The sequence below is a fragment of the Callorhinchus milii genome, unplaced genomic scaffold (assembly GCF_018977255.1).
Source record: "Callorhinchus milii isolate IMCB2004 unplaced genomic scaffold, IMCB_Cmil_1.0 Scaffold2, whole genome shotgun sequence".
Taxonomy (NCBI): Eukaryota; Metazoa; Chordata; class Chondrichthyes; order Chimaeriformes; family Callorhinchidae; genus Callorhinchus; species Callorhinchus milii.
The window spans coordinates 106717263-106744131 of record NW_024704743.1 but is presented as its reverse complement, the minus strand read 5'-3'; the positions used below and the strand labels follow the sequence as shown (position 1 = coordinate 106744131).

At 41.2% G+C, this 26869-nt stretch overlaps 1 protein-coding gene across 1 annotated transcript in view; it reads left to right on the top strand.

The window, feature by feature from the left end:
• Window positions 1-26536, top strand: part of bpnt2 (3'(2'), 5'-bisphosphate nucleotidase 2) — a 29039-nt gene extending 2503 nt beyond the window's left edge. Inside the window, exons 2-5 of the mRNA XM_042331947.1 lie at window positions 19859-20021; window positions 21783-21878; window positions 22905-23066; window positions 24182-26536. Coding sequence (XP_042187881.1) covers window positions 19859-20021; window positions 21783-21878; window positions 22905-23066; window positions 24182-24456 — 696 coding nt within the window. The 3' untranslated portion in view covers window positions 24457-26536. The remainder of the gene's footprint in view (window positions 1-19858; window positions 20022-21782; window positions 21879-22904; window positions 23067-24181) is intronic.
• Window positions 26537-26869: the final 333 nt, after the last annotated feature.

The window sequence follows — 26869 nt, the reverse complement described above, 5'->3', positions numbered from 1 at the left end:
GTAAACAAAATTGGCCAATAATTCAAGCACAGTAATGTCTCATAAACAGCCTTGAAGTGAAGGAATTACTAACTTTAAATTTGCATGTTAGTGCAGCAGTCGGAAGCCACAAGTGATCCAGCTTTGTGGATGTTGACAATAAGAACAGAAATCGGAGGGGATGGCAGAGAAGAGGTATCCGGAGTTCATCTCCCACATATTCGAGTCAATCATATTTGATACCTAAGGAATTTCTATATTTAATTTCCAGGTTAGCACCCCTCCCTCATAACTCAAGAGTTTTATTTTTTTTTTAGAAAATGCACAATGTATAATGGAAATTAATCAATTGTGTAATTTCATCATTGTGGGTGTGTTGGTCCTATTGTTAATCTCTCAGTGCGATTGGGCTGTTTTACACAGTTCAACTGGTACAGTATCAAAGCTTCGAAAGCAGTCCAAAATAATTGTCCTATTTGTTAAGGTTTGGCTTATGGGGTTGATTCCTTGGTCTGTTCTCAAAGTGTAGGTAATTTGTCGGGACAAATTGGTCAACCATCAACAAAACTTTGGATTACTGCAGATCTGCTTTACTTCTGGTCCCAAACCGGTGCTCAAATCATTTGATGATTTACGAAAAGTGTAGTGAGGGAAGGATTTTAGGTAGAACTACGTGCAAAAATCAGTAATGCCCAGACAGAACGCTGCTGGTAGACTTCCAACAAAATTCTCTTGCTACTGATTGAGATGACCCATGGAGTACTGTAGCGTATTAGTTGGAGCATTCACCTCGCAGGCAAGAGGACCTGGGTTTGATTCCCAATCGGGACAAAACCTTAGGCAATTGGTGATGTGTTAGTCGATTTGGCGGGTTGCTTTCCGGGGGCGATAATCCCTTCAAAAAAAAGTTGGTCACTCAATCCATCACTGTTTATGGGACACTGCTGCATGCGGTTGGCTCCTGCATTTTTCGGCCACAAAATCACAGTCAATTCACTTACTTTATTTGCCTACACCAATAATGCCTCACAGCTTGATGCAAGCCTTTTGGGATCCGTGCGTTAAAATGCAACACAAAGACCTGGGCACAGGTGGATGTTCACTGTCAGTCATGTTCCTGAATTTCAGTGAACAGGTGGTTGATGACCTCACCTCCAGTTATACATTTCATTTCATTTGTAGACCTTGTAGTAGAAATTAGACAACTAGTTTTAAATGGGAAAAATGGTGGAGAGGGAAAATTGAGAAATACAGTGTTTCCCTTTTTTCTTCATGGAATTTTGTTTTTGAAAACATTACGTAAACGGGTATGTCCGATCACATACCTTGACACTCAGATCTATACACAAGCACATTCTCCTCTTGCATCAGGTTCACAAGACATTTAGGCATACAATATTTAAACTGGTGCATTCCTGGCTCAGTTGGTTGCAATCTCGCTTCGGAGTCAGAAGGTTGTGGGTTCAAGACCAACCAACATCAGGACTTTGAGCACATAGCTGACTCTCTAGTCTAGACCAGGTGGAGAGCTGCAGGTCTGAGGTACTGTCCTTTCAGTGAGAAATTAAATGGAGGTCCCACCTGTCCAGGAAGTTAAGATCCCATGGTACTGTTCGAAAAGAAAAATAATATTCTCCCAGCGTCCTGCCCAACAGTTCTCCAGATTAAAAAAAATGAGCATTTGTCTCATGGCTGTTCACGGAACATTGGCTCCTGTGTTTGCATACAAATACATGGTAACTACACTTTACAAAAATTTCTGTGAAGCTCTTTGAGATTTTTTGACTTGGTAAAGTACTGTACTAAAATACAAATATAAAATAAATAAATTTTACATTTTGTGATGGGTGGCATGATATGTGAATTAATGGATAGTTGTCTTTGCTGTGTGCAAATTGGGAGTCCTGAAGACAAAGATTAGCAATGGTATGCAAGTTTTTGCAGTTCTTACCTTTCACAGCAGGATGTCAAACAGGATACCTGTTGACATTTGCCAGATTGAATGAGTAATAAACAGGCTGCACCTGAAACTAGAAAAGCACCAAAATGTGTCTACAACTTTTACATAAGAACATAAGAATTAGGAGCAGGAGTAGGCCATTCGGCCCCTCGAGCCTGTCCCGCCATTCGATAAGATCATGGCTGATCTTCAGACCTAACTCTAATTACCTGCCCTATCCCCATATCCCCTAATCCCTCTGTTTTTTAAAAACCTATCAGTCTCAGCCTTGAAGATGTTCAAGGACTGAGCATCTACAGCCTTGTGGGGTAGTGAATTCCATAAATTCACTACCCTCTGAGTAAAGAAATGTTTCCTCAACTCTGTTCTAAAAGGCTGACCCTTAATTTTAAGACTGTGACCCCTGGTTATAGATTCTCCTACCAGGGGAAACAGACCCTCAGTGTCTACTTTATCCAGCCCTTTAAGAATCTTATATGTTTCAATAAGATCTCCCCTAATTCTTCTGTACTCTAGAGAATATAGCCCTAGTTTATTCAGCCTATCCTCATAGGTCAGTCCCCTCATCCCAGGAACTAACCGAGTGAATCTACGCTCACCCCCTCTAGGGCAAGTATGTCCTTTTTTAAATAAGGAGACCAAAACTGCACACAATACTCTAGGTGCGGTCTCACCAAGGCCCTATACAGTTGCAGCAAGACTTCCCTACTCTTGTACTCTAAACCTTTTGCAATGAACGCTAACATGCCGTTCGCCTTCTTAGTTGCTTGCTGCACCTGCAAACTAACTTTTTGAGACTGGTGTACAAGGACACCCAAATCCCTCTGCACTCTAACACTATCTAATCTCTCCCCCTCTAGAAAATAATCTGTTTTTCTATTTTTTCTACCTAGGTGAATAACTTCACACTTCCCCACATTAAATTCCATCTGCCACCTACTCGCCCACTCCCCTAGCCTATCTATATCCCGTTGCAATCTTTTTCCATGATCCTCAGAGCTTACTCTCCCACCTAGTTTAGTGTCATCCGCAAATTTAGATACGTTACATTCAATGTCCTCGTCTAGATCATTGATGTAAATTGTAAATAGCTGAGGCCCAAGCACTGATCCTTGTGGCACTCCACTAGTCACATCCTGCCAATTCGAGAATGACCCGTTTATCCCTACTCTCTCTTTTCTACTCATTAGCCACTCTTCAATCCATGCTAATATGTTCCCATTAATCCTGTGGGCCTTAACCTTGTGCAATAGCCTTTTGTGTGGCACTTTGTCAAATGCCTTTTTAAAATCTAAATATACTACATCTACTGGTTCCCCCCTATCTAACCTGCTAGATACATCTTCAAAAAACTATTAAAAAAAAGTTAAGAATGACTTCCCTTTTGTAAAGCCATGTTGACTGCCTAATCTTGTTATGGTCTTCCAGAAATCCCATAACGACATCCTTAATTAAGGACTCAAGAATTTTCCCTACCACTGAAGTCAGACTAACTGGTCTATAGTTCCCCATCTTTTCTCTCCCACCCTTCTTAAATAGTGGTGTCACGTTTGCAATCTTCCAATCAATGGGAACCGTTCCAGAATCCAGAGAATTTTGGAAGATCAAAGACAAGCCATCCACTATCTCAGTAGCCACCTCTTTTAAAACCCTAGGATGTAGGCCATCAGGTCCAGGAGATTTATCAGTTTTAAGACCTGAGAATTTACCTAAAACCATTTGTTTACTAATATTAATTCCCCCAAGTTGCTCGCTTGGTTCCCCTCTATTCTTGGTAGGTTTTCAGTGTCTTCTAAGGTGAAGACAGTAGCAAAGTACTTGTTTAATGACTCTGCCATGTCTTTGTCCCCTACTGTAATTCCCTCCGTCTCTGCCTGTAGCGGACCCACATTTACCCTTGACAGTCTCTTCCTCTTCATATATTTATAAAAACTCTTGCAGTCTGTCTTTATGTTCCTCGCTAGTTTGCCCTCATATTCCATTTTCTGCCTCCTAATCCCTTTTTTGGTTCTCCTTTGTTGATCCCTAAAGTTCTCCCAATCCTCAGGTTTACTACTCATCTTAGCTTCTTTATAGGCTTCTTCCTTTAACTTTATACTTTCCCTAACTGCTCTAGTTAGCCACAGTTGGGCCACCTTTCCCGTGGCATTCTTATTCCTCAAAGGAATACGTGCTCGCTGGGAATTTTGCACTATCTCCTTAAACGTCTGCCATTGCTGGCCTGCTATCAAATCCTTAAGTCTAATTTCCCAGTTTATTTTGGCTAAATCCTCTCTCATACCAACAAAACTGTAACTATTGTAACTTGCTTTATTTCTTTCCTTCCAAACCTCTTGGAGAGAATCTCTCCAGGGAGAGAGTGCGCATTCTATTCCAGAAATGAGAAATTTCCATGTGTAAGAATATAAAAATTTACTAAGCAAAAGAAGACCAAGGTCCTTCCAGTTTGCCTTCCACCATCCTGGCAGTCGCTTGACATGTTGTTTCCCAAACTATACACTGTGTGGCTGACAAACATGGAAATCTGTTTAGTTTGGATGCTCCTTTGCATGATGAGGAGTTTCTAGCATGTATCAGACAACTGGTTGACAAAGAAAAATCCTTCCAAACCCAGAAATGTTAAGATGGGGGGGAAGTACTTTCAATATATATAGCATTGCTTGGGAAGATAAAAGACCCAACTTTGGGACCAGCCAAATGGACTGCTTTGGTCTATGTGGTCTGATACTTTCTTATGTTTCTTTACTCTGAAGGGAAATCTGCTTTTCTCTCTCAATATTAGCCTACTGGAACGCAAAATTACTGTTGAGTATGGAGCTGTCGCCTCTCAAAATAGTGGTGAATGACCGAATTTCCTCCTGAGGACTGAATTTATGAAATGTTGACAGCACGGGAGGGGGGAATCAACATTAGTGCAAGTTCAAAGGCATGCATTGATCTAGTGACAAAATCTTGCATCCATTATCCCATTACATTGCTTATTTTACTGGCCTGACGGTGTTCATTTTGAGTGTTGTGCCAATACTCTATCTGGTCAGATTACAGCTGTACCCCAACATACACTCTGGGATCCCCAAGCCTTGGCTCGTGCCAACTTGTGCAAATACTTTTGGGAATTAGGTAAGGCAGGATGAGTCCCTCCAGGGAGAGAGTGTGCATTCCATTCCAACAATCTATCAGGAATTTCCATGTGTAGGTGAGATGCATGGACATCTCAGCTTGGTTTGGATCCACTGAAGCGTGGTGATGGGTTTCCGCATGCGTCAGACCAAAAAAACAAATATCTGGAACAGGTTTATAACAAGTTCAGCCGAATTCCATCACTACCCCAGCTGTCCGCTTTGACTATTTATGCACTTTCTACTATCTGTTATATAAAGAGAACCATCCTGGAGGCTGATTGAATGAGGTTTCTACCTCTAAAATGATCTGGCATTCACGCTCATGCATTCTGGATAATTCCAGCAATGTTAGAATTCTGACACTACACTGGAAAATCAGACTCTGCAATGCAGCACCTTCAGTTGAGCAAGTTTATCCTAAATGACAAACTGCTCACTTGATAAATAAATGTCCAACATAGTGGTGGACTGTGATTCTGATGTGATGTTTATGTAACAGCATGAAGATTGCATTGTGTTGTTTCAAAAGTAAAAGTATTGATTAAAAACTGTCCGATTTCTGTTGTAATATTGGATAGTGCCATTGGTATGCATTAGCAGAGGAACCAATACAATTGCTCTCTTTCACAGCAGAATGGCAATGCACTATTAAAATTGAATTATTCTTTTTCTATGGCCTTTAATAAAACATTGCCATTCTTCATTTATGGTAATTTTACTGAACAACTGTTTGTGGGGAAAGATGTTATGTATCTTTTTAAATAATAGTACTGCATTTTGTTACTTCTACACAAAATAAATGTTCATACCCTGAGAGCTGCCTCTGGCTGCTTTGTATTATGAACATGGAAAATGTACCAAAATAGATTTTTTTTTTGTATTCTGAAAAGTCCAATAGCTCTTCTGGATAGCCTGCGAGAGCTGGTGGGAACGAATCAGTTAATTCAACAACAACAACAACTTGCACTTATACAGCGCCCTCCACACAGGATAGTGTCTCAGAGCGCTTAACAGTGACGGAGCCTGACTCCGAGCCGGTGGGAGGTGGCTGTAAGCACGGTCGAACAGGAAAGTCTTCAGAGGGGACTTGAAAGAGGGGAGAGATGGGGCAAGGCGGAGGGATTGAGGGAGAGCGTTCCAGAGTTTTGGGTTAGCGGCTGAATATAGTGGCTGAATTCACGACCTCTGATGGTGGGGCGGAGGTTGTGAGGGACGAGCAGGGGGCCGTTGCCAGTCGAGCGGAGGCACCAGGTAGTGGATTGGGAAATGGGAGTGAATAGATTTGAACATGAGAGTGAGGATCTTGAAGTCAATCTGTTCAGTGATGGGGAGCCTGTGGAGTCTGGCCAGAACTGGTGAGATGCGGGTACGTAGTTTGGTCCGGGTCAGTATGCGAGCAGCAATGTTTTGAATGAGCTGGACCTCGCGAATGGTGGAGATGGGGAGACCAGTGAGAAGTGCATTGGAGTAATCCAAGCAGGAGGTGACAAACTCATGTGGGTATGGTAGGAGGTGAGCAATGTGCGGAGGTGGAGGAAGGCGTTCCTGGTCAGGGACCGGATGAGGGGAGGTCGAACCGGACTCCTAGGTTGCGCACTGGTTCAGTGAGTCTGAGGGAGAGCCCAGGGAAGTTGAGGAGTTTAGATTCACAGGTGTGAAGACGTTGACGGGAGTCAAGGAGTATGGCTTCCATCTTGTCCAATTTCAGCTGCAGAAAGTTTATACTCATCCAAACCTTGATGTCTGCCAGACAAGTTGATAGAACATCGGTGGAGTTGGTACTGGAGGAGGCAAAGTAGATTTGTGTGTCATCCACATACATGTTGAAGTTTACCCTGTGTCTGTGGATGACATCACCCAGAGCGAGCACATAAATAAGGAAAAGAGGGCCAAGGATGGAGCCCTGGGGTACCCTGCAGGTGACCAGGCGGGGGCGAGAGGCAAAAACATTTGCAGAGATGAAATGGAGGCGGTTGGTTAAGTTGGCCTGAACCACGTGAGTGTGGTCTCACTAAGCTGGATGATGGAGGAGATCCGATGGAGGAGGATGGTGTGGTCGACTGTGTCGAACGCTGCAGAGAAATCCAGGAGGACGAGGAGGCAGAGGGAGCCCCAGTCACAGATAGAGAGAATGTCGTTTGTGACTTTGACAAGCGCTGACTCTGTGCTGTGGGAAGGGCGAAAACCAAACTGCAGGAGCTCGAGGAAGGAGAGGTATGACCGAAGTTAACCTGCAACAATGCGTCCCAGGCAACGAAGGGTAGGTTGTGTGCAAGATTAGACGGATCGAGGAGGGGTTTGATGACAGTGTTTTTCAGGGGGAATGGAAGAGCTGAGGAGAGACTGGTTGACTGTGTCGGCCAGCAGGGCAAGAGAAGGGGGAGTTGAGTGACCAGCAACTCGGTTGGGAGGGGGTTGAGGCAGCAGGTGGTGAACTTCATCCGGGTGATTGTGGTTGAGAGGGAGGAGGAAGAAATGGGGGCAAAGGAGTGTTAGGAGGGCGAGTGGCAGAAGCCGTGGCGGAGGGAGAAGGCGGTTTGGATGGTCTACACGGGGTTGGAGGGAACATGGTGGGGGCGGGAGGACGATGCAGCCAAGCGGATGTTTTCAATTTTTGAGGCAAAGAAGTCTAGGACCTCTTTGCACTTGGCGTTTGACGTGAGGATCGAGGGGGCTTGAGGTGCATGGAGGAGGTGATGGACGGTGGAAAGCAGCGTCTTTGGATTGTTGTTTGCCTCCAGGATGACTTTGGAGTAAAAGTCAGTTTTGGCTTGTGAAAGGAAGAGGTGGTAGGTACGGAGGTGCTCGAGTGACAGCTGGTGGTGAATCGTGAGGCCAGATTTCTGCCATCTGCGCTCGAGCGTCCGGGTTTGTGTTTTGAGTGAGCGGAGATGACTGTTGTATCACAGGGAGTGGGTGGGTTTAGAAACAGCCCTGGATTTCAGGGGAGCCGGAGAATTAAAGGTTGCGGAGAGACGGTCATTCAGTAGCTTGACGGCTGCATCAGGATCGCTGCGGGTGGAGGGCCAGAGGGCGAGGAGGCACGAAGAGGCGAGGGCATTAGCGAGGAACTCAGGGGCAAGCTTTATTCCAGGGGCGGAAAAAATTGGTGGAGGGTTTGGAAGAGGGGAATGGGATGCTGGAGGAGAGGGAGATGAAGTTATCTGAGATGGCCTTGTCCGTGATTGACAGGTCGGAAATGTCAAGGCCATTTGTGATGATGAGGTCGAGGGAGTGGCCACGGTTGTGAATCGTCGAGTTGATATGGAGGGTAAAGTTCAGGGACGTAAGGAGGGCAGTGAAATCCGAGGAGGTGGTGCAAAGAGGAATTTAGGTGGAGGTTGAAGTCACTCATTATGAGCATGTGTTCAGTCCAGAGGGACAGGGATGAGAGGAGAGAGGAGATATCAGTGAGGAAAGGGCCAGGAGGTTTGTGGGGGGTGGTAAACCAAGATGATTTTGAGGGAGAGAGATGAGGGATGGTAGAGGTTGATGTGCTCAAAGGAGGAGAAGCAGCCAAAGGAATAGGGGGATAGACCAAGCTCAGATCAGACCAGGAACATTTTTACTTTTGAATACACAAAATTAAATTTGATCTTAATGGGAAGTGCTCCTAAGGGAATAATATAATCCTTGCATTTAATATGGCACCTTAGCACGTCTTCGAGACGTCTAAAAGCGCTTCACAGAATATACTGTAAAGTGAATTGACTGTATATGTATATCTGATGATGTCTAACTATTAATGTGGGAGGATTTGAAGTGAAGCAGTCTACAAGCAATATTTGATATTCTCAGCAGGACTGTATGGTGTATCCTTCTAAATTGTGGAGAAAATATTACAACATTTACGAGTTACATGAATGGATGCCACACAATATTTCCGATAAGAAAACTGGTATGTAGTTGAGCAAATAGCATCTAGAAGGGCATCCTTTGAAGTGAATTGTCTTTAGTGGTCATTAGCATGCCAGAAATAAACTCAAAAGACCTAAGGCATGCAATTTGTTTAGTAGACCATCTGTAGCTTTAGATTTAATAAAGAGTTCGAGTCCTTAATCTCTGAAAATAAATCCTGCCCTTTCGGCTGAAGCCCCATTATAATTAACAAAGCACCTGAAATATTAAGATAATTAAAATCTATAATGAGATAAAGTGCTATCCTTTGTTTCTGTGTAGTTTACAATACAAAGATTTGGTAATTTGTTTATATGGTCAAATGTGTTTCGTGCATTAATATGAGCAATCCTAAGTACTATTGAACAAAGAATGCTTGTTGAATGAATGGGTGACCTTGCCAACCACGCTAGTATAATTTTAGTTTCACGAGTTAATTCGTTTCGCTAATTAATTTTGTTTTAGAAAATAGTTCACACAATTTATTTTTTTGCATTGGTGAATAATCTCCACAAATCTTGTTCCTGATTTATAACAACTAAAATGCATTCATGCACATGTCCTCCCCAGATAATTATTTGGGTAGGACAAGTTTGCAGGGCTATGGGGGGAGAGTGGGGGAGTGGGATTTAATTGGATAGCTCTTTTCAAAGAGCCGGCAAGACACGATGGGCCGAATGCCCTCCTTCTGTGCTGTATAATTCTATGATTCTATGACACATCCTTAATGCAGATGAGCATCGTGAGGTCATTTCCAAATCATTACATCCCCTTCATATACTGTACATGCAAAATCTCCTCCTTACCAGAGGATGTTGCCTGCTTTCACAATCTTCCCTGCATGAAGTGGCCTGTGTTTGTAATCTTCTGAATATGAATAAATGGTTAAAAGTTTCACATTTTCGCCTTCCCTTTTGGACCACTCCTATGGTCACAATGAAATTTCCTTAACCTAGTTGACAGCAATTTTGTACCCTCCACCTCACTCCCATCAATGTATTCCTCCTCCTACTAATCTCCTTGTCCTCTCCCTTATGAGTACACTTTTGCTTACTCTTTCCCATATTGAGTTCCAAGTGTGTTCTTATACTTTGAACATCTTTTGCATTCTAATGCCAGCCTTTCTAGCTGCACCACCTCTAGCAGTACGTAATACAAATGCTGCGGACTGGCAATGCTGTTCTGCCCTTTCAGTGTTGCAAAGTTATTCGCATGATAGCATAATCATTTATTTTGGTTGTTCTGACTCTGTTCAGAGTTTATTCCAATGAACACCAGTTGAGATATTCATTCTTATTTTAAAGCTATCATTTCATCTAACCAGGGCTAACTTATCAGCTAACATCTGTCAGTGTCCCCTCTCACATGCAGAATTGTACTTTTCATGACATGTGCCTCTTGTATGTTTTGGTCTCCTCCGATGGATTATTCCTGCAGTTTCTTATTAAATATAATTGCTCGACTGACTTTTTTTGTCCATTGTTATCCATACTTTTTTTAAACAACACCTTCACTTCTTCCATGTCAATCTCCAGTTCATTTTTCTCGCCATGAGGAAGTGATGCAAGATATAAGCCCACATGATCTACTTTACCATTTTCCTTAAACCACTTGTTATAGTCTCACTTCCCTTTTTTATTTTATTTTTGAACCAACAGAACTGTACAGCACAGAAGAAGTGCATTCAGCTTAATTTGAAGATACTGACAAAGTGTTCTAATCTCAAATAAGAGAGATTCACCCAGAAATGCTAATCAATAGAGTAACTTATAGGTTGATTGCTTTAGCATTCTTGAAAATTGGAGCGGAATGACTCCTTCACTTGAGGAAACATTTTGTTGTTTTGTTTTGCTTAAATTTTAAATTCTGTTTCTGTTCAGGGAATTGTACATTTTAGAAGGTATCCAACAACTTAAGCACTAAGAATCCTACCATTCAGATTACTAGTCTCTTTAGAAATTTAGAAACCCAATCTGTTTTAAAAGAGTAGTTACTTTTTTGGTCAATAAATATGTAAAGGTTATTAGTGGAAAATGAGTATAAACAACAAAATGAAAACAGATATGTAACTGCATTGACCAAGGACTGGAAGCTATTTCAAATGTTAGTAGATCAAGATAATAACACAATAATGTGGACGTCTGTACTGGAACGAGTTGTTGGTTCCCAGCTTCACTCCTTCCTCTCCTGCCACTCTCTTCACGAACCCCTCCAATCGGGTTTCCGTGCCGTCCACAGCACAGAAACAGCTTTGGTCAAAATGACAAATGACATTTCGTCCATCTGCGACCAGGGCTCCCTCTGCCTCCTCGTCCTCCTTGACCTCTCTGCTGCCTTCAATACCATTGACCACTCTGTCCTCATCCACCGCCTCTTCTCTCACCTCAACCTTCACGACTCTGTCCTTGACTGGTTCAGGTCATATCTCTCACACCGTCTCCACTTCATCTCCACAAACAGTTTCTCCTCTAGTCCCCTCACCGTCTCGTGCGGCGTTCCTCAGGGCTCTGTCCTTGGTCCTCTCCTCTTCAATATCTATATGCTCCCTCTTGGTGACATAATCCGCATACATTGGGTCAACTTCATGTGGATGACACCCAACTGTACCTCTCTGCCTCCACCCTTGACTGTCTATCGGACATCAAGTCCTGGACGAGAGCTAATTTTCTTCAGTTGAACTTCAACAAGACCGAGGTTCTCCTGATTGGCTCCCGTCAGCGCCTCTACACCTTGGGCGTGGGCAGCATTGCTATCCAAGGATGCACACTCCACCTTGCTAAGTCAGTCAGGAACCTTGGCATCTTGTTTGACCTTCAGCTATCCTTTCTACGCCACATCTGCACCATGACCCGCTCTGACGTCCCCCACCTCCGCAACATCACTCGGCTCTGCCACTGCCTCACACCACAGGCCAACGAAACCCTCATACACACATTCATTACATCGACGTTTGACTATGCAAACTCCTTGCATGTCGGACTCCCCAACTCCTCCCTCCACAGGCTACAGATCGCCAGACCTCTGCAGATCATGTCCTCTCCCGCACCAGGCTCCGTGACCCTATCACCCCAATCCACTCCCAACTCCACTGGTTTCCCATCACACAGAGGATTCAGTTCAAGATCCTGGTCCTCACCTTCAAAGCCCTCCATGGTCTTGCTTCCCCCTACCTCTCTGACCTCCTAAACCCCTACCATCCTGCCCGCTCCTTCTGCTCAGCAGGCTCTGGCCTGCTTCACGTCCCCCGCCTTGCCCACCCCACCATTGGCAGGTGGACCTTCTACCACTGTGCCCCCACCCTCTAACTCTATCCCGCAGTCTCTTGCCTCCTTCAAGACCCATCTCAAGACCCTCCTCTTTGACCGTGCTTTCGATCTCCCTGCTTCCCCCGCTACCCTCCACCCTCCCCAATCCCGACCCTAGCTCAGATCCAAAACTCTGTCCAACGCCTTGGGACATCCTCCCAATGTCCCAATGACGCTATAGAAATGTAATTTTGTTGTTGTTTGTTAGAGCGCTTGCCTTGCAAGCGAGAGGACGTGGGTGTGATTCGCAGCAGGGCGAAACATTGGGAAACTTTGCTTAATCCACACGCCTCTGTTTACCTAGCAGTAAGTAGGAGTACGGTTGTTAGTCGATTGGTGGATCACTTTTCCGGGAGCAATAAACCCTTCAAAAAAATAAAATAATAATAATTTTGTCACTAAATCCACAACACTGTTTGTGGGACACTGCTGTATGCAATTGGCTGCCACATTTCGCCCACAATTATACAGTCAATTCACTTTACAGTATTACTATTTGAGGCGCTTTGAGAAGTGATACGGCGCTATATCAAATGCAAGGATTATTATCATAGTTCACATTTTAGTTATTCTTTGAAAAATTACTGTGTGTGGTAACAATAGAATACCAGAGAGGAATATCTAGTGAATGTTGAGGTTGTAGAACTAATATGTTATCAAATCAATTTTGTTAAGCAGAGATCCCATCATGAATAAACCAGTGGCACTAAGAATGCAGAAGGAGTTCAAAACATAAGAACCTACTTGGAATTGAATTTGGGAAGATGTAAAAAAACTTATCTGGGGATGAGAAAAAATAGACAGCCAAGTGTTCAAATATCTGTACAGTAATTGAGGGAGAGGGACCTTGATTTTTTCAGTGAGAGCTTTGTCCTTTTGGATGGTGTTAATTTTTCAAAGTTGGTTAACCCTTTCTGAAAGCTACTTTCTTGGCATAAGGTATGTCCTATACAAAACGTTCATTTGACCTGCCAAAAGGCAGGTGTACGTAGAGATGCGAGAGATGTATAGCTTTCCAATTTTCATCAGTTGCATTCAGAGTTTGAACTGATCTGTGCATCTCTGATCCACATAAAGTAAAATAGAATTGAATTGGAATTGGGGAGTTTGTTTACCATTGAAAACTAAAGGACTCCAGAGCTGACACTGACTGCCAAATCCGATAATTGATTGGAAGAGGCAGATCTGGGAGCGTTGGATGAATTGTCCACCATATTAGGAGTACTCCCACTAGAGATTAGGGTACGATTGAAGGCTTATTCACTGCAGAAGATGGGGAAGGGAAATAAAAAGTAAATTGGCCAAGTGTACTTGTTTTGAAAGCAATCCTATAGAATCATAGAATATTACAACACAGAACGAGGCCATTTAGCCCATCGTCCCAGTACCAGCCTTTTTGGAAGAATTAAGAAATCATTCCCACTCCTCTGTTCTTTCCCCATATCCTTGCAAATTTTTTCTCTTCAAGTACCTATCCAATTCCCTTTTAAAAGTTGTTATTGAATTTGTTTCCACCACCCTTTCAGGCAGTGCATTCCAGACTTTAAGAGCTCACTGTGTAAACAAAAAGTGTGTTTTGTTCCTTTATCCTGGTACAGATTTGGGTACTTTAGATTTGCATTTATCACATCAGTGCTGTTTATTCTATCATCAACCATTTTTATGGTTCTGGAAACCTCCCTCTCCTGAGATTCATTCCACTTGATTTTTTTATGTTGGAAGAAGAGGCTTTGGTGAGGTAGAAGTGCATGTGTATTCTCAGCCTCTTAGAATGCTGGCTTGTAAAGATCAAGGTCAACCACCAATCTTACAGTGCTATTTGTAGGCGCAATTTCACCGATTTTTAAGCACTATTTCTTATTAAAGTGCTTTTTCAGTTAAGTTGGACTCGACATCACTCCTCAGGTACTTGATCTTGACAAGGCTGAAGGATTGACTCCCTCGATGTCTCTGCCTTTCTGCCTGCTTCTCCTTTTTCAGATCAAATCCTGAGACGTTCCTCCTCGAACTTGCTTACGGCTTGAGGCTGAGTTGGGGGGAGCTCACTTCTTCTCTCCCCCGGCTCAGTGTCAAGCTCCGCCTCTATTAAGCGCCCTGAGACACTCACCTGCATTAAAGGGTGCTATATAAATGCAAGTTGTTATTGTTGTTGGCCTTCATTGAGGATTCTACAAATATCATACCTTCCAATCCAAATGTATTGTGGGAGATAGGTGTGCCTCTACAAGGTGAGACCAGCAAGGATTAAGAAGTGGAATTAAACCCTCAAATACAACCTAAATTCATTCATAGTCACTGATTGTGATGTTCGGTTGGGTAAACAAATGACTGCAACTACAAAGACGGTTCCTGTCTCCCTGACAAATAGATTGAAGATTTGTTGTAAACATGTTTTTCAATAAGATATGTTTTGCACAAACAACCCCACGCTCAGCTAACTTCAATACCATTTCTCTGGGGACGATGTTTAAGCTTACTGCCGAGTACACACAATTCTCTTGATTTAATGTTAGCTGACCAGCAAAATCTGATCTAATGGATTTACTTATGAAAGCAATCTAAATACATGTAACATTCACTACTCTTGAAAAGAACTCTTATTAAGTGTTTTGAGACCATTGATTTGATAAGACGCTATATTAAATGCAAGTACATTTAACTGCATTAAATCAAATCAATATTTTAGTCTGGATTATGAAGCGAAGAGGACTTTAGTATGTGGCTGCTCACTGAATGTGGCTGTATGATAATAGCTCTGAAGTTAAGATTAGTTGAGAAGATGGTTATCACTACCTAGCTGACTGGTAGGTGAACACAGCAGCCAACTAGTACACAGCAACGTCCTGAACAAACAGCCATGAAGTGAGTGACCAATTTTATTTGGGGGATTGTTGGCCTGGAGACCTTGAGAAACTCCCTTCTCTTTTTAAATAACGCCATGAGATCTATTAATATCCATTTGAATAGGCAGACTGAACCTCAGTTTGAACATGTCATTCAAGGAACTGCACTTCCCAGTAATTTGGTCTCCCTTGTATTTAAAGCTTGAAGGTTTCCATTACTGTAAATGGAAAATTGAGAGACAAAGCAACAAAGTGGCTTCTGTACAATAGAACACCACACTGCTCAGTAAAAGGCCTGGTATGCAAAGAAAACTCCAGCAGGTTTGATTTACGTAGACAGAACGTGCATCTATATATGCCATCCCCCAGAGGATAGAGTTCAAAATCCTCATCCTCACCTTCAAGGCCCTTCAGGGCTTTGCTCCTCCCTTGCAACCCCATATCAACCTGTCCGCTCCCACTTCTCAGCAGACTGTGGCCTGCTCCACGTGCCCCGCCCCACCATCGGCGGTCGAGCCTTCAGCCTTTCTATCCCCACCCTATAGAACTCCATCCCACATTTCCTTTGCCTCACTCCCTCCCTTGCCTCCTTCAAGGCATGTCTCAAAACCCTCCTCTTTGACCGAGTCTTCGGCCACCCTCCTACCTTCCCTGCCCTCCATCGCAGATAAATCCCATCTGGTCAGGATGAATTGTTTTTCAGGAGTTGTCATTCCCACTTTTGTATTAAAGAGATTGTTACTTCATTCTGTAACTCTAACCCTTACCCTGGTTTAGCTGTGTGACGCGGACCAATAATGTGGAGTGCGCTCTTAGGTCTTGAATGGAGATTGATTTTTTTTGCCACTTCAAACCCATCCATTCTCTATTCAATGCAGTGGTTTGTAAGTGGTCACATTCTGTTTGTTCTGTTTGCTTTCATGTGTCTAAAAGTTGAACATAACTTCATTTTTGAAAAAACTTTTTATCTTACAGCATTCTCCTGGGTCACTGCCAATGCTGGTTTGACTGGGCAGTAGGCAATGTACTAGTCTGCCCTGCTCCTAACCAGCTCACATTTTTCTTCCTCTTCACAATTATAGGGCGCTTAGGTTTACTGGATACTTGTTAAATGCAGTTAAGATTCATGACTGTCTGGTAGGAGATCAAATCTTCTATTTGATGCTCCAGTGCTCAGCATCGCAGTGCTAGGCATTGGAGCATCATACAGAAGATTCAATCTACCTCTTTTCAACAGACTCTTAATGCTCTCGATTCAAGAGAAGTAGTTAACTGAACTCACTCCCAAGCTTTGATTTCTGGGTTCTGATTGTGAATCCAGGCTGTCTGCTGTCTAGTTATAAGGGTTCTATATGTGAAATGAACTCAGCTTCCATTCCCAGTGGAAATTCGCTCTCAGCACAAAACTGCCCATAATGGGGCACTAAATTGGCAATTCACTCAGGTCTTATAGAATGGTTGGTTGGGAATCAGAAAATACTTGAGCAGGAGAGATTGCTCTTTTGGAAATTGGGTGGAGAAGCAGAAGGTTGTCTTTTCCGTCACTGTGCTGTACTCTATCAGGGAGTGCTTGTTAAAACACTGTGTTCCCAGGAACAGTAATCTTCAAACTTGAATGCAAATTTGACAGAGATAAAAAGAGAAATACATGTGTCTGATTTTGTTTTTAGGAAAGCGAACAACTAAACTAACCAGGTACTGTGATACTTTAACCATTAGTCAGGATTGGTGAATTAATGTTGTTCGGGATAGAATACCCAAGTCCAAATGTGGTCCCAAAATTCTGAAATACAGTACTTTAAAATGCAATTCTTGGAGGAAGAAGAATATTTTAGGTTATTTCATAGGAATGTCTACGAAGCTGCATTTGTGTATGTTTATCATGTTGTAGTGTTGGAACACTTTGAGGTAGCAATGTTCGAGTTAGCATTCCTGTCAGTCAGAACAATTACAATTTTCAATTACAATTTACATGTGGTGAAGATGGCTTAAAGTGCTTTACACAGTTGTCTGGGAGCTTGAGCTGGGGAGTTGAAAGGTGGACGAAAGCGTTTTCAGGGTGACGGAGGTGGAGCAGGTGGAAAGATGGTGGAGACGGATGGAGAATAAGGAGCCAAAGGAAACCCTCGCTAGAAACAGAATATGTTATTTTCAGTGTGTCCCTGTCCATTGTTATATCCTTATTTTGTTTCATTGGGGTTTAAAAGGGATAATAATATGTCTGTTTCAATTGATTTGTATTTTGTTCTCCTCCGCACAGTTTAGGAACGTTTAATTTCATTCAGAATGTTGTTTTGCCGTTACACAGGGCACTGGTTGACATTCGCACAAACAATATTGCTGAATGTTAATATGTCATCTGATCTAGCAGACTGCCTTAAAGCTTTGGTTTGGGGATAATGGAACCTTTACAAGGTTTTCATTTTTCTACTCCTTTTAGATACATTATTTTGCTATTCTTGGGTAAAAAGCGTCAGCATTTCTGCTTTTATTAATATTTTGGTTGCAGGTAAGCATATTTTTGGAAATAGTGCTGTAATTAATCACCTTAAGACCTCCAATGCTTTTTTTGTAAACGTCAAAGATTATAGCTTCAAACTCAATAGCAGTATTTTGACTATGCATTCGAGATTGACATTCCAATACAGCACTGGGGGAGCAACAGAATTGTTGGAGGTGTCATCCTTTGTATAAAACTGTAAACCCAAAACTATTACCAGTTCAGACAGATGCTAAAGAACCTACAACACTATTCGAAAAGAGAATGGAGTTTATTCCAGGGTTTCAGACCAATAATCCACCAGATAAAACTGGCCATTTGCATTTTGACTGTGTTTCTGGCACAAGGTTGCTGCTTTTGCCTACAGACACACAGTCACTTCACTTTACAGTAAATCCTGCAAAGTGCTTTGAGGTGCCCTTCCAACGTGAAAATGCAAGTATTATTATTCTCTTTGAAGTGCTTCAACAAAAAAATGTTTAAACACCTGGCCCCAAAATCGCTCTGAGGAGCTGTAGAAAGTTGCACTGTGTTTGATTACTTTCTTTTTTCCAATCACTCCCTCCCTTCCTCCCCAAACGAGCTTTTTTACTCTTTGGGATCTCAGTCAGTTCCAGGGACAATGGAAACGGACACTTCAAAACAAGCAAAGCCCCAGTTTCATATAATTGTGCAATTTAAGCAGTTTGTGAATACAGCTTCACTTTCTAAACATTTCCACCCATTCAGTGCTACTGCCATCATTCTTTGGTTAATCCCCAGAAATGCTACACAAGGTATTTGTTGTGCTTATTATATGGTGAATCCCAATAATTCAACAGGGTAATGGTCAGCCCCTCCCCGCCTCCCCTCTTGAAAATTTTGAACAGCCACATTTTTAGTAATAATCCTTGTATTTGGTAAAGTGCCTTTCACATCAGGAGTATGTCCCAAAGTGCTTCATAGGATTTACTGTGAATTAACTGTATTTGTAGGCAAACCTAACAGCCCAATTGCACACCCATGCCCCACAATCAGTCATGAAACCAATGGCTCTTTTTCTTTTTTGGGAGGTGGGGGATAGAATTGATAGGCAGGAGAAATTGACTTCTCTTTTCAAGTAGTGGCATGGGAACTTTTAAAGTCCATCTGAGTAGGGTGTATAATACATCCTACAGTGGAGTCCTGTAGCTCAGTGGTTAGAGCACTCGCTTTGCAAGCGAGAGACCTGAGTTCAATTCCAGGCAGGGCGAAACCTTGGGCAAGTTTCCTTACTCCACACACCTAATAATAATCCCTCCAAAACCCGAAACAATAATAAATTGTTCATTTTCCATCTACGACTGTTTGTGGGACATTGCTGTGCACAATTGGCTGCCGCGTTCGCCCACAAATATACAGTCAATTCACTTTACAGTGTGTTCTGTGAAGCGCTTTGGGACGTCCTCCCGACGTGAAATGCGCTATATCAAATGCAAGGATTATTATTGTTATTATTAAATACAGTCACTTTACAGTAAATTCTGTGAAGTGCTTTGAGACGTTATTACAATGTGAAAAGGAGTTATGTCAAATGCAAAGATTAATATTTTGAGCAACTCCCTTAAAAGAAGCTGGACAGTTAACAACTTCCCTGCATTTGATAGAGCGACTTTCATGTTAGGAAGATGTCGCAAAGCATTTCTCAGGATTCACAGNTTTTTTTGTAGGAGAGTGTTTTTGCTTATAGCAAGTTTTATTGTTGTCAGCTATGCTGCATCATGTAATTTGCAGTACAAGCTGATGGATACAAAATGTGTTTCTTGTTGCACGTCATGCTGTAGAATACCATGCTCCTCTGAATTAATATCGTCATGTCATTCGGAGTCCTGTAGCTCAGGGATTAGAGCACTCGCCTCGCAAGCGAGAGACCTGGGTCTGATTTCCGGCAGGGCGAAAGGTTGGGCAAGTTTCTTTACTCCACACGCCTGTTTAATTAGCAGTAAGTAGATACCCAGTTGTTAGTTAATTGTCAGATCGCTTTTCCGGGAATAATAATTCCCTAAAAAAAATTGGTCATTATCCACGACTGTTTGTGGGACACTGTTGTGCGATATTGGCTGCTGCATTTCGCCCACAAAATATGCAGTCAATTCACTTTACAGTATATCCTGTGAAGTGCTTTGAGACGTCTTGAAAACATGATAAGGCACTATATCAAATGCAAGAATTAATTTTTATTTGAGATTACACTGCAAAGCAACCTGATGGTACTTACTGTGATTTAACACTAGGTGTTTTCTGAAGAACAAGATGTGGGCTTTGTCAAGGAGGATGCCATATGGGATCGTGTCATTCCAAAGGAGATCCTGGAGAAAACTCCCACATCAGAAGAAGTTTCCTCTGACAGCATCACAGTCTGGATTGATCCACTTGATGCTACCCAGGAATACACAGGTAGACAGACGTATGGTTTGCCTTTGGTCTTTTCTGCCACAAGGAAAATTTTCAAGCAATTTGGGAAAGAAAAAAATACACAACATTCCTTTAACTTTATTTTTGCACAAAGAGAGGGTGCTTACTTAATAAATACTGACATGCTGAAGGACATGATGAATAACCTGATACTTTTGAACAATTCTTTTGGGAAAATAACACATGATTGTCATTGTATTCCCTCTACCTGGCTTCATTAATGGCACGCAATACAGGATAGAGTCCATTGCAAACTGCTGTGACTCTTAATAATAATAATAATAATCCTTGCATTTGATATAGTGCTTTTCACGTCTGGAGGACGTCCCAAAGCGCTTCACAGAACACACTGTAAAGTGAATTGACTGTATATTTGTGAGCGAACGCGGTAGCCAATTGCGCACAGCAATGTCCCACAAACAGTCATGGATTGAAAATGACCAATTTATTATTGTTTTGTTCTTGTTGGAGGGATTATTATTAGGCTCTGTGTGGAGTAAGGAAACTTGCCCAAGGTTTCGCCCTGCCTGGAATTGAACTCAGGTCTCTCGCTTGCAAAGCGAGTGCTCTAACCACTGAGCTACAGGACGCACAGCTAGCTGAACACATTCACAGATCCACTCAAACATTCACACATGCACACTCAAATATTCGCATACTCACACGTGCACCCACAAACAAACAAACACAGGTTATCGACAGCTGATGTAAGATGGGCAGGATCAGGGCCAGTAAAGGAGGCTTGTGCACTATTAGTACGGGCTGGTGTGCAGCGATATTGCACATTGCGGACGGGAACAGCAGCAGCTAATTCAAGCAGTTACCAAACTAAAGAGGGTTATTTGTGCCATGAGCTACATTAAAACAAAGGTTAAAAAAAATCTGGATTCAGTTCTATTCCTCAAATCTGAATTTGTTTTCCCCCAAACATCTAAAATAAAAAGCCCTCTATCATCTAAACACCTCTAATCACTGAGACATACTTTGTTTCTGAGTCTATTGAAGCTCTGCTTCTTATCCGTTTCCCACTTTAGTAATTGCCTTGTACATCGTTTCACTCCAGTTCTTGCAGAAACTATAAAACACAATCACATAGGACACCAAACTCAGCAAAAGGATAAGAAATTACACATAAAGTAAAATGCTATTTCACAATTCACAAGACATTCTTCCAGAACACCCATCCTATTGTTTCTCCCCCCCCTCCCCCCATAACAGTATCAAACTGCTGTTTAAATGAATCCATTGTCCTGGCCTCAATCACCCTTCGTAGCCTAGTTGTTAATTACCCTCATATTGTATTATATATGCTACAGATACAATAACTTATTTGATAGCATAATAGAGGTTGCTGTGCTGACTAAAACCCTAGGATCTCTGTCGAGGATTCAGCAGTTCTCCGTCAAATGTTATCTACTTCACTTGTACATTAAATTTATTACATTCTTCCCTTAAGATTTGCAAGCTATTAGTTTAAGAGGTCAGCTGGGGGGCTGACATGTGCAGAAACCCAATACCAAGCTTAAAAGTGTACAGACCAGAGTTCCATGCTTCGCAATCTTGCAGGAACGCTACTGTGACCTGATCTGGCCTTGGTGTATCATATGTGGGGGTTCCTTCCTGGAGGTGCACTTTATGTTCCAAGATTCAAGGCACCATTTATGCTTTGCTGTTGAAGCTCTTTTTCAACCCATATGAATAACATTACACTACATTGTGTTTTTTTATTTACCTCTTATTTAGAAAAGCTTCTATATTACGTCACAACTATGGTGTGTGTTGCTGTGAATGGAAAACCAGTGATTGGAGTAATTCATAAACCATTTGCTGACTTTACAGGTATGCAAGAAAAACATAAATAATTCAGTCTGTCAAAATTAATGTACATATTTCAGTCTTCTCCCTTTTTTACTCCCTCTATTTTTCTTTCTCCCGTCTTTAGTCACATCATTCCTTTCGATCAGCTTTGGGTACTCCATATCCTGTTCTTTTCCTTCTGTCATGGCTTCTGTTAGAGATATCATGTTTACATCAGGCAACAACCCACAATCTCTGATAAAGGATGAGTATTATAGGAGTGAAAGCGTTGGAAGGTATCCAGCAGAACAGGCACAGACTTGATCTGGTCCTTACTGGAATTAATATATATAATACTGCACTTCACATTGTAACATATAATTGGGTACAGTTGTGCTTAGTGGCTCACATACTGATTAAACAGTTACACTGGGCAGATGGAGTAATGGATGTTGGTTTATTGTATATAGGAAAAAAAATTAAGTTGTGTTCAATCAGAATGCAGTCAATCATTTCCACAAATGCATTAACAGGCTTTACGGGGAAAGAAAGTTTTGATCACTACTAAATTTTCTGTTCAAACAGTACCCTTTCCCCTTCCCATTTAAACTAGTTTCCCTCCCAGGAAGAGAGAAGGCTAATCGACAATGTTTATTCTGAACTCACTGAAGTCATCTTGAAAGAATCAACATATGTCGATTTGAAAGAAACTGATAACCAAGTGAAATCTAATTATTGAAGCTTTTTATTGGGAGTCTCTGCTGCTAATGCCCTTCAAATGCCACAATTAAAGGGAGGTTAAATGTAGCAGTGGGATTTTTTTCTTTATGAGACAAGGGAGTGATTATCTACAATATGCTCCTGCACATTATGGTATTGCATTTCCTGGTACCTGTGCAGCATTTTGTTTGACTCTCAGCTCTCTAAATCTTTGAAGGGATTCTTAACCAATTCCACTTTACTCTGCCTCCCGCCTCCCTACCTACTCCCTATTTCACTGTTTAATTGCCCACAATTGAACAATAAATGTCTAGTCTTAACGGTGATTTTCTTTCCCCAATGTTACAGCATGGGCAATGGTCCATGGAGGATCAAATGTGAGTGTCCGCAAATCCTACAATAAGAAGAACCCCAAAGTTATAATCTCTCGGTCACATACAGGTACAGGGAAAGCATTTGCCCAGAAGGTGTTTGGGAATGACAGTGACATCATTGAAGCTGGAGGAGCAGGTAAGGTTGAGTGTAAAATGCAGAATTATCTTTTCTTGATTATTATATCTGCCTCATTGCAATTCAGGAAAATAATCTAGAACTTCCAACTATTATACAATAATACATTTTGTTTTATGTCTAGTTTAGACAAGCATGGATTAGTCATGTGATTAAATTTCATTGACCTGAACATGATAATAAAAGTGGTGATTTGTATATTGGGAGGTTAGTAATTAAAGCAGCTGTCACGTTCAATAAATCTGTTTCATTGGGTGACCAGAGAAGATGATTCGTATAAGACTTAGATTAGTTGCTCCACATTTTTTTTCAACTGCTTGTACATTATTGAAAGTAACCAAAAAGCATAAAATAGCACAATTATAATTTAAGGCAAACCACTGGCATTATGTATCCGTCACCAATAACAGCCAATGGTGCAATAAGATGTAGCCTCCTATCAGTATAACACGTGAGTTATTGCATCATTGATCACATTATGACATTTTATCCCCCTCCCTTGACATTTTTTTTAAAATCTATAAATTTAATGTCTCAATTATTTTTTTCCCCCCATTATTTCTCTCTGCTACTGGTCTGACCTCCTCTTGCTGAGGTGTGATTCCTTGGATGTTGGTTAACCCTTCTACTCCACCCTAAGTGGCTGTTGTTCACGCATGTGCCTTCACAGTGAGTGTCATCAGGCCACTCCATGATAGAGCGTCTCACTGCCGAGCAAGACCTCCTCCCCACATGTTTGCCACATAAGGCGAACAACTACTACAGAATGTTGTAGATCGATCAGAAGTGGAACCCTGGCTGGTTTACTCTTCCCTAACCCTCGAAAGACTGGCTGAGACCATGTTTCAAATGAGGGAGCTTCTGGTCTGTAAATTGCAGCTCTTGTCTATAACTGAAAGGCCAATGTTTATCTACTACACCATCTAATATCAATATGTATGATCCAGAATTTGAAAATCAGGATATCGTACTGGACAAATACTGAATACCGACAGAATAGAAGGGAAATCCAGACTTTTGAGAAATGTTGCCTTCTGTGCTTTTGTGTAGATAATTTTGAACTCCTTCTGCCTTTTGCATTGAGGAACATTGGTAACCTGTTGTATCTTTTGTAGGATATAAAGTTCTGTCTCTGCTGGATATACCTGATGATAAACAGCCTGACCATGCTGATGTATATCTGCATGTAACTGATATCAAGAAATGGGATATCTGTGCTGGCAATGCACTCTTGGAAGCACTTGGTGGCCAAATAACTACTCTCAAAGGAAACACTATTAATTATTCCAATACAGAGTTGAGTGAAGATGGACTTCTTGCTAGCATTGGCATGCCTCACAAAGAATTGCTTGATAAATTACCAGATTTGAAATCCATGAAAACACGATAAAGGGATCTTAACTAATGCTTCAACATAAAAGCAAATAACTGTGTGTTCATAATTGGTACGGATTAACCATTAGCCTGTATTCCTCTTGGAAAATTAATAATGCTGAATTTTGGGTGTGAGGATAAAAGGCTCCAGTGCTGGGTATAGATAACTTTGTTTGCCAAGAAAATCAAGGATGAGAAGCTTTTCTTGTCACCAAGTGCAGGAACTTTGATGATGCTCGCTAACAGTGGGATTTTCCATTGTTGCAATGAGGAATATTAGACCTAACAACCAACACTAACCTTACAATGTTTGGAATACAGTGTAGTTTGTTTTTGTGCAGACTTTAGTTTTACCTTGCGGATCATTGTGAATGGTTTTCATAAAAAGCGTAACTTAATTATATACTGTAAGTTGAGTTTCCAGTCTGTTCCCTTGTTAAGCTGAGGTACTGTTTCTTAAGACCTAGAATTTTTGTTTCTTTGAACTCTATGTGTAGCATTCACTGTACTGTTTAAAAAATACTGGAATTTTTTTAATAATGTTTTCTTTGCAAGAATAGCAATTAAAAGTAACCACCAGGAGGGATTACTTCCTTCTTTTGCGGAACCCCACAGTGGTTACCCATAACTTGGTGTGAATAAATAAAGACTCACTAAATCAGTCATCTTTGAACTTTTCCTGTAACATTTTATCTAGTGTTTTTTCTCTTACATTTTGTGTTAAATTGTGAAAAAAACTGTTGAATGAACTTACTGTGATATTTTACTATGGTGTATTGTTAAACAGCAAAGTTTGTTTAGAAAACTGTTGCATATTTAGCATGTTCTCATTGGGCAATAATAAATGATAAGACTTGCATATATCTGAAAGGGGTGGGTGGGGGGGTGTTGAAGGAATTTACTATACCACGGATTCGGAAGGATGTGGGTAGAAGCCACACATCAAGACTTTAATCTTATAAAACTGATACTCAATGGCATTGTTCAAAAGGAGAAAGGAGTTTCTGGACTGGGCAATGATCCCCCCAAATAAAATTAATGATTCACTTCACGGCTGTTTGTGGGACATTGCTGTGCGCAAAATGGCCGCTGGGCCCACCTAAAAAATACACAGTCACTACACTTGACAGAAAATACTTGTGAAACCCCTTGAGATGTTTCATGGTGAAAAGGCGCTAGGTCAAATGCAAGTTATTTTTATTATTGTTTCAGTACAAGACAACTGAATACTGTACCTGATGATGATGCATATGTCTTGCTCATTTTACGATCAGGAGCACGAGACGTTTTTATCTGAAAATATATTACTGTTGGTGAATGCGAAAAGTGTTAAAAGCAAAATGCAAGAACTAATGCAAGAAAAGTTGCAGTGTGTGATCCAGATCAACGCAACATGTTTTATTTGTACAGAAACTAAAACTTTCTATTCTTACACACTACGTACGTGTTCACATCTGAATACGAGTGTTTTCAGCTATAAAGATGCAGAATTATCTGTCAATCTAATTTTTCTGTATAAACATGCTTATACTACAGTATTAGTAATAATTTTATTTTGTGTGTTAATGCTGTAATATATGAAGGTCAGGTGGGTGGAATATTATTTTTGTAAAGGCTAGCATATAATTCTTTTCATTAATCCTAGTTTCTAAATTATATTGGAGGCATTTTAAGACTGCACGTCAGCATAGTAGCAAAGTACAATTAGTGCTTCCATTTACAGCCTCTTAGATATGGCTCATTTTATGGTCAGTGGAGTGGCATAATTTTCTTAACTATTAAGCAACACATTTTTAGTCCTGTACATGGTCTGAAATAATACTAAGCTTCTCATTCAGTTTATAAAATTCATTGGTTTCTGAATACTTTAGCTTTTTGTTTTGGGTTTATTGTATATCATTGATAAAGCTATCATTGCTAAAGGTAATCTCTTTGATCATAATGACTATTGGTTTAAAATCTGAATACAGGGTAATGAACCTGAAATAAGCCAGTGCTGCATTTATTGACACATGAGAATTTATTGACACATGAGAAGGGCATGAGAATTTGCTAGGCGACAAAAAGACCAAGGTCCATCTCGTTCGCCTTCCACCATTCTGGCAGTCGCTTGACATGTCATGTCCCAAACTATATATTGTATCCTGAAATGTTCTATCTAATTTGTTCTTGAAACAAACAACACTTTCTGCTTCCACCGTCTCCCTAGGGAGCCTGTGTTCCATAAGTTTAGTACTTGCTCACTAAAGTATTGTTTATACAGATTTGTTCAGATTTTGATGTTTCTAAACCAAACTGGGTTTATGGTTGAAATATGGGGAGCAAAAGTTTGTTGTAAAATCTATCCATTCATATTTGGGTATCTTGCATTGCATTAAAGGGATAATTTGCATCCATTTCTTAAAAATAATTTTTTGACGCTGTTGTTT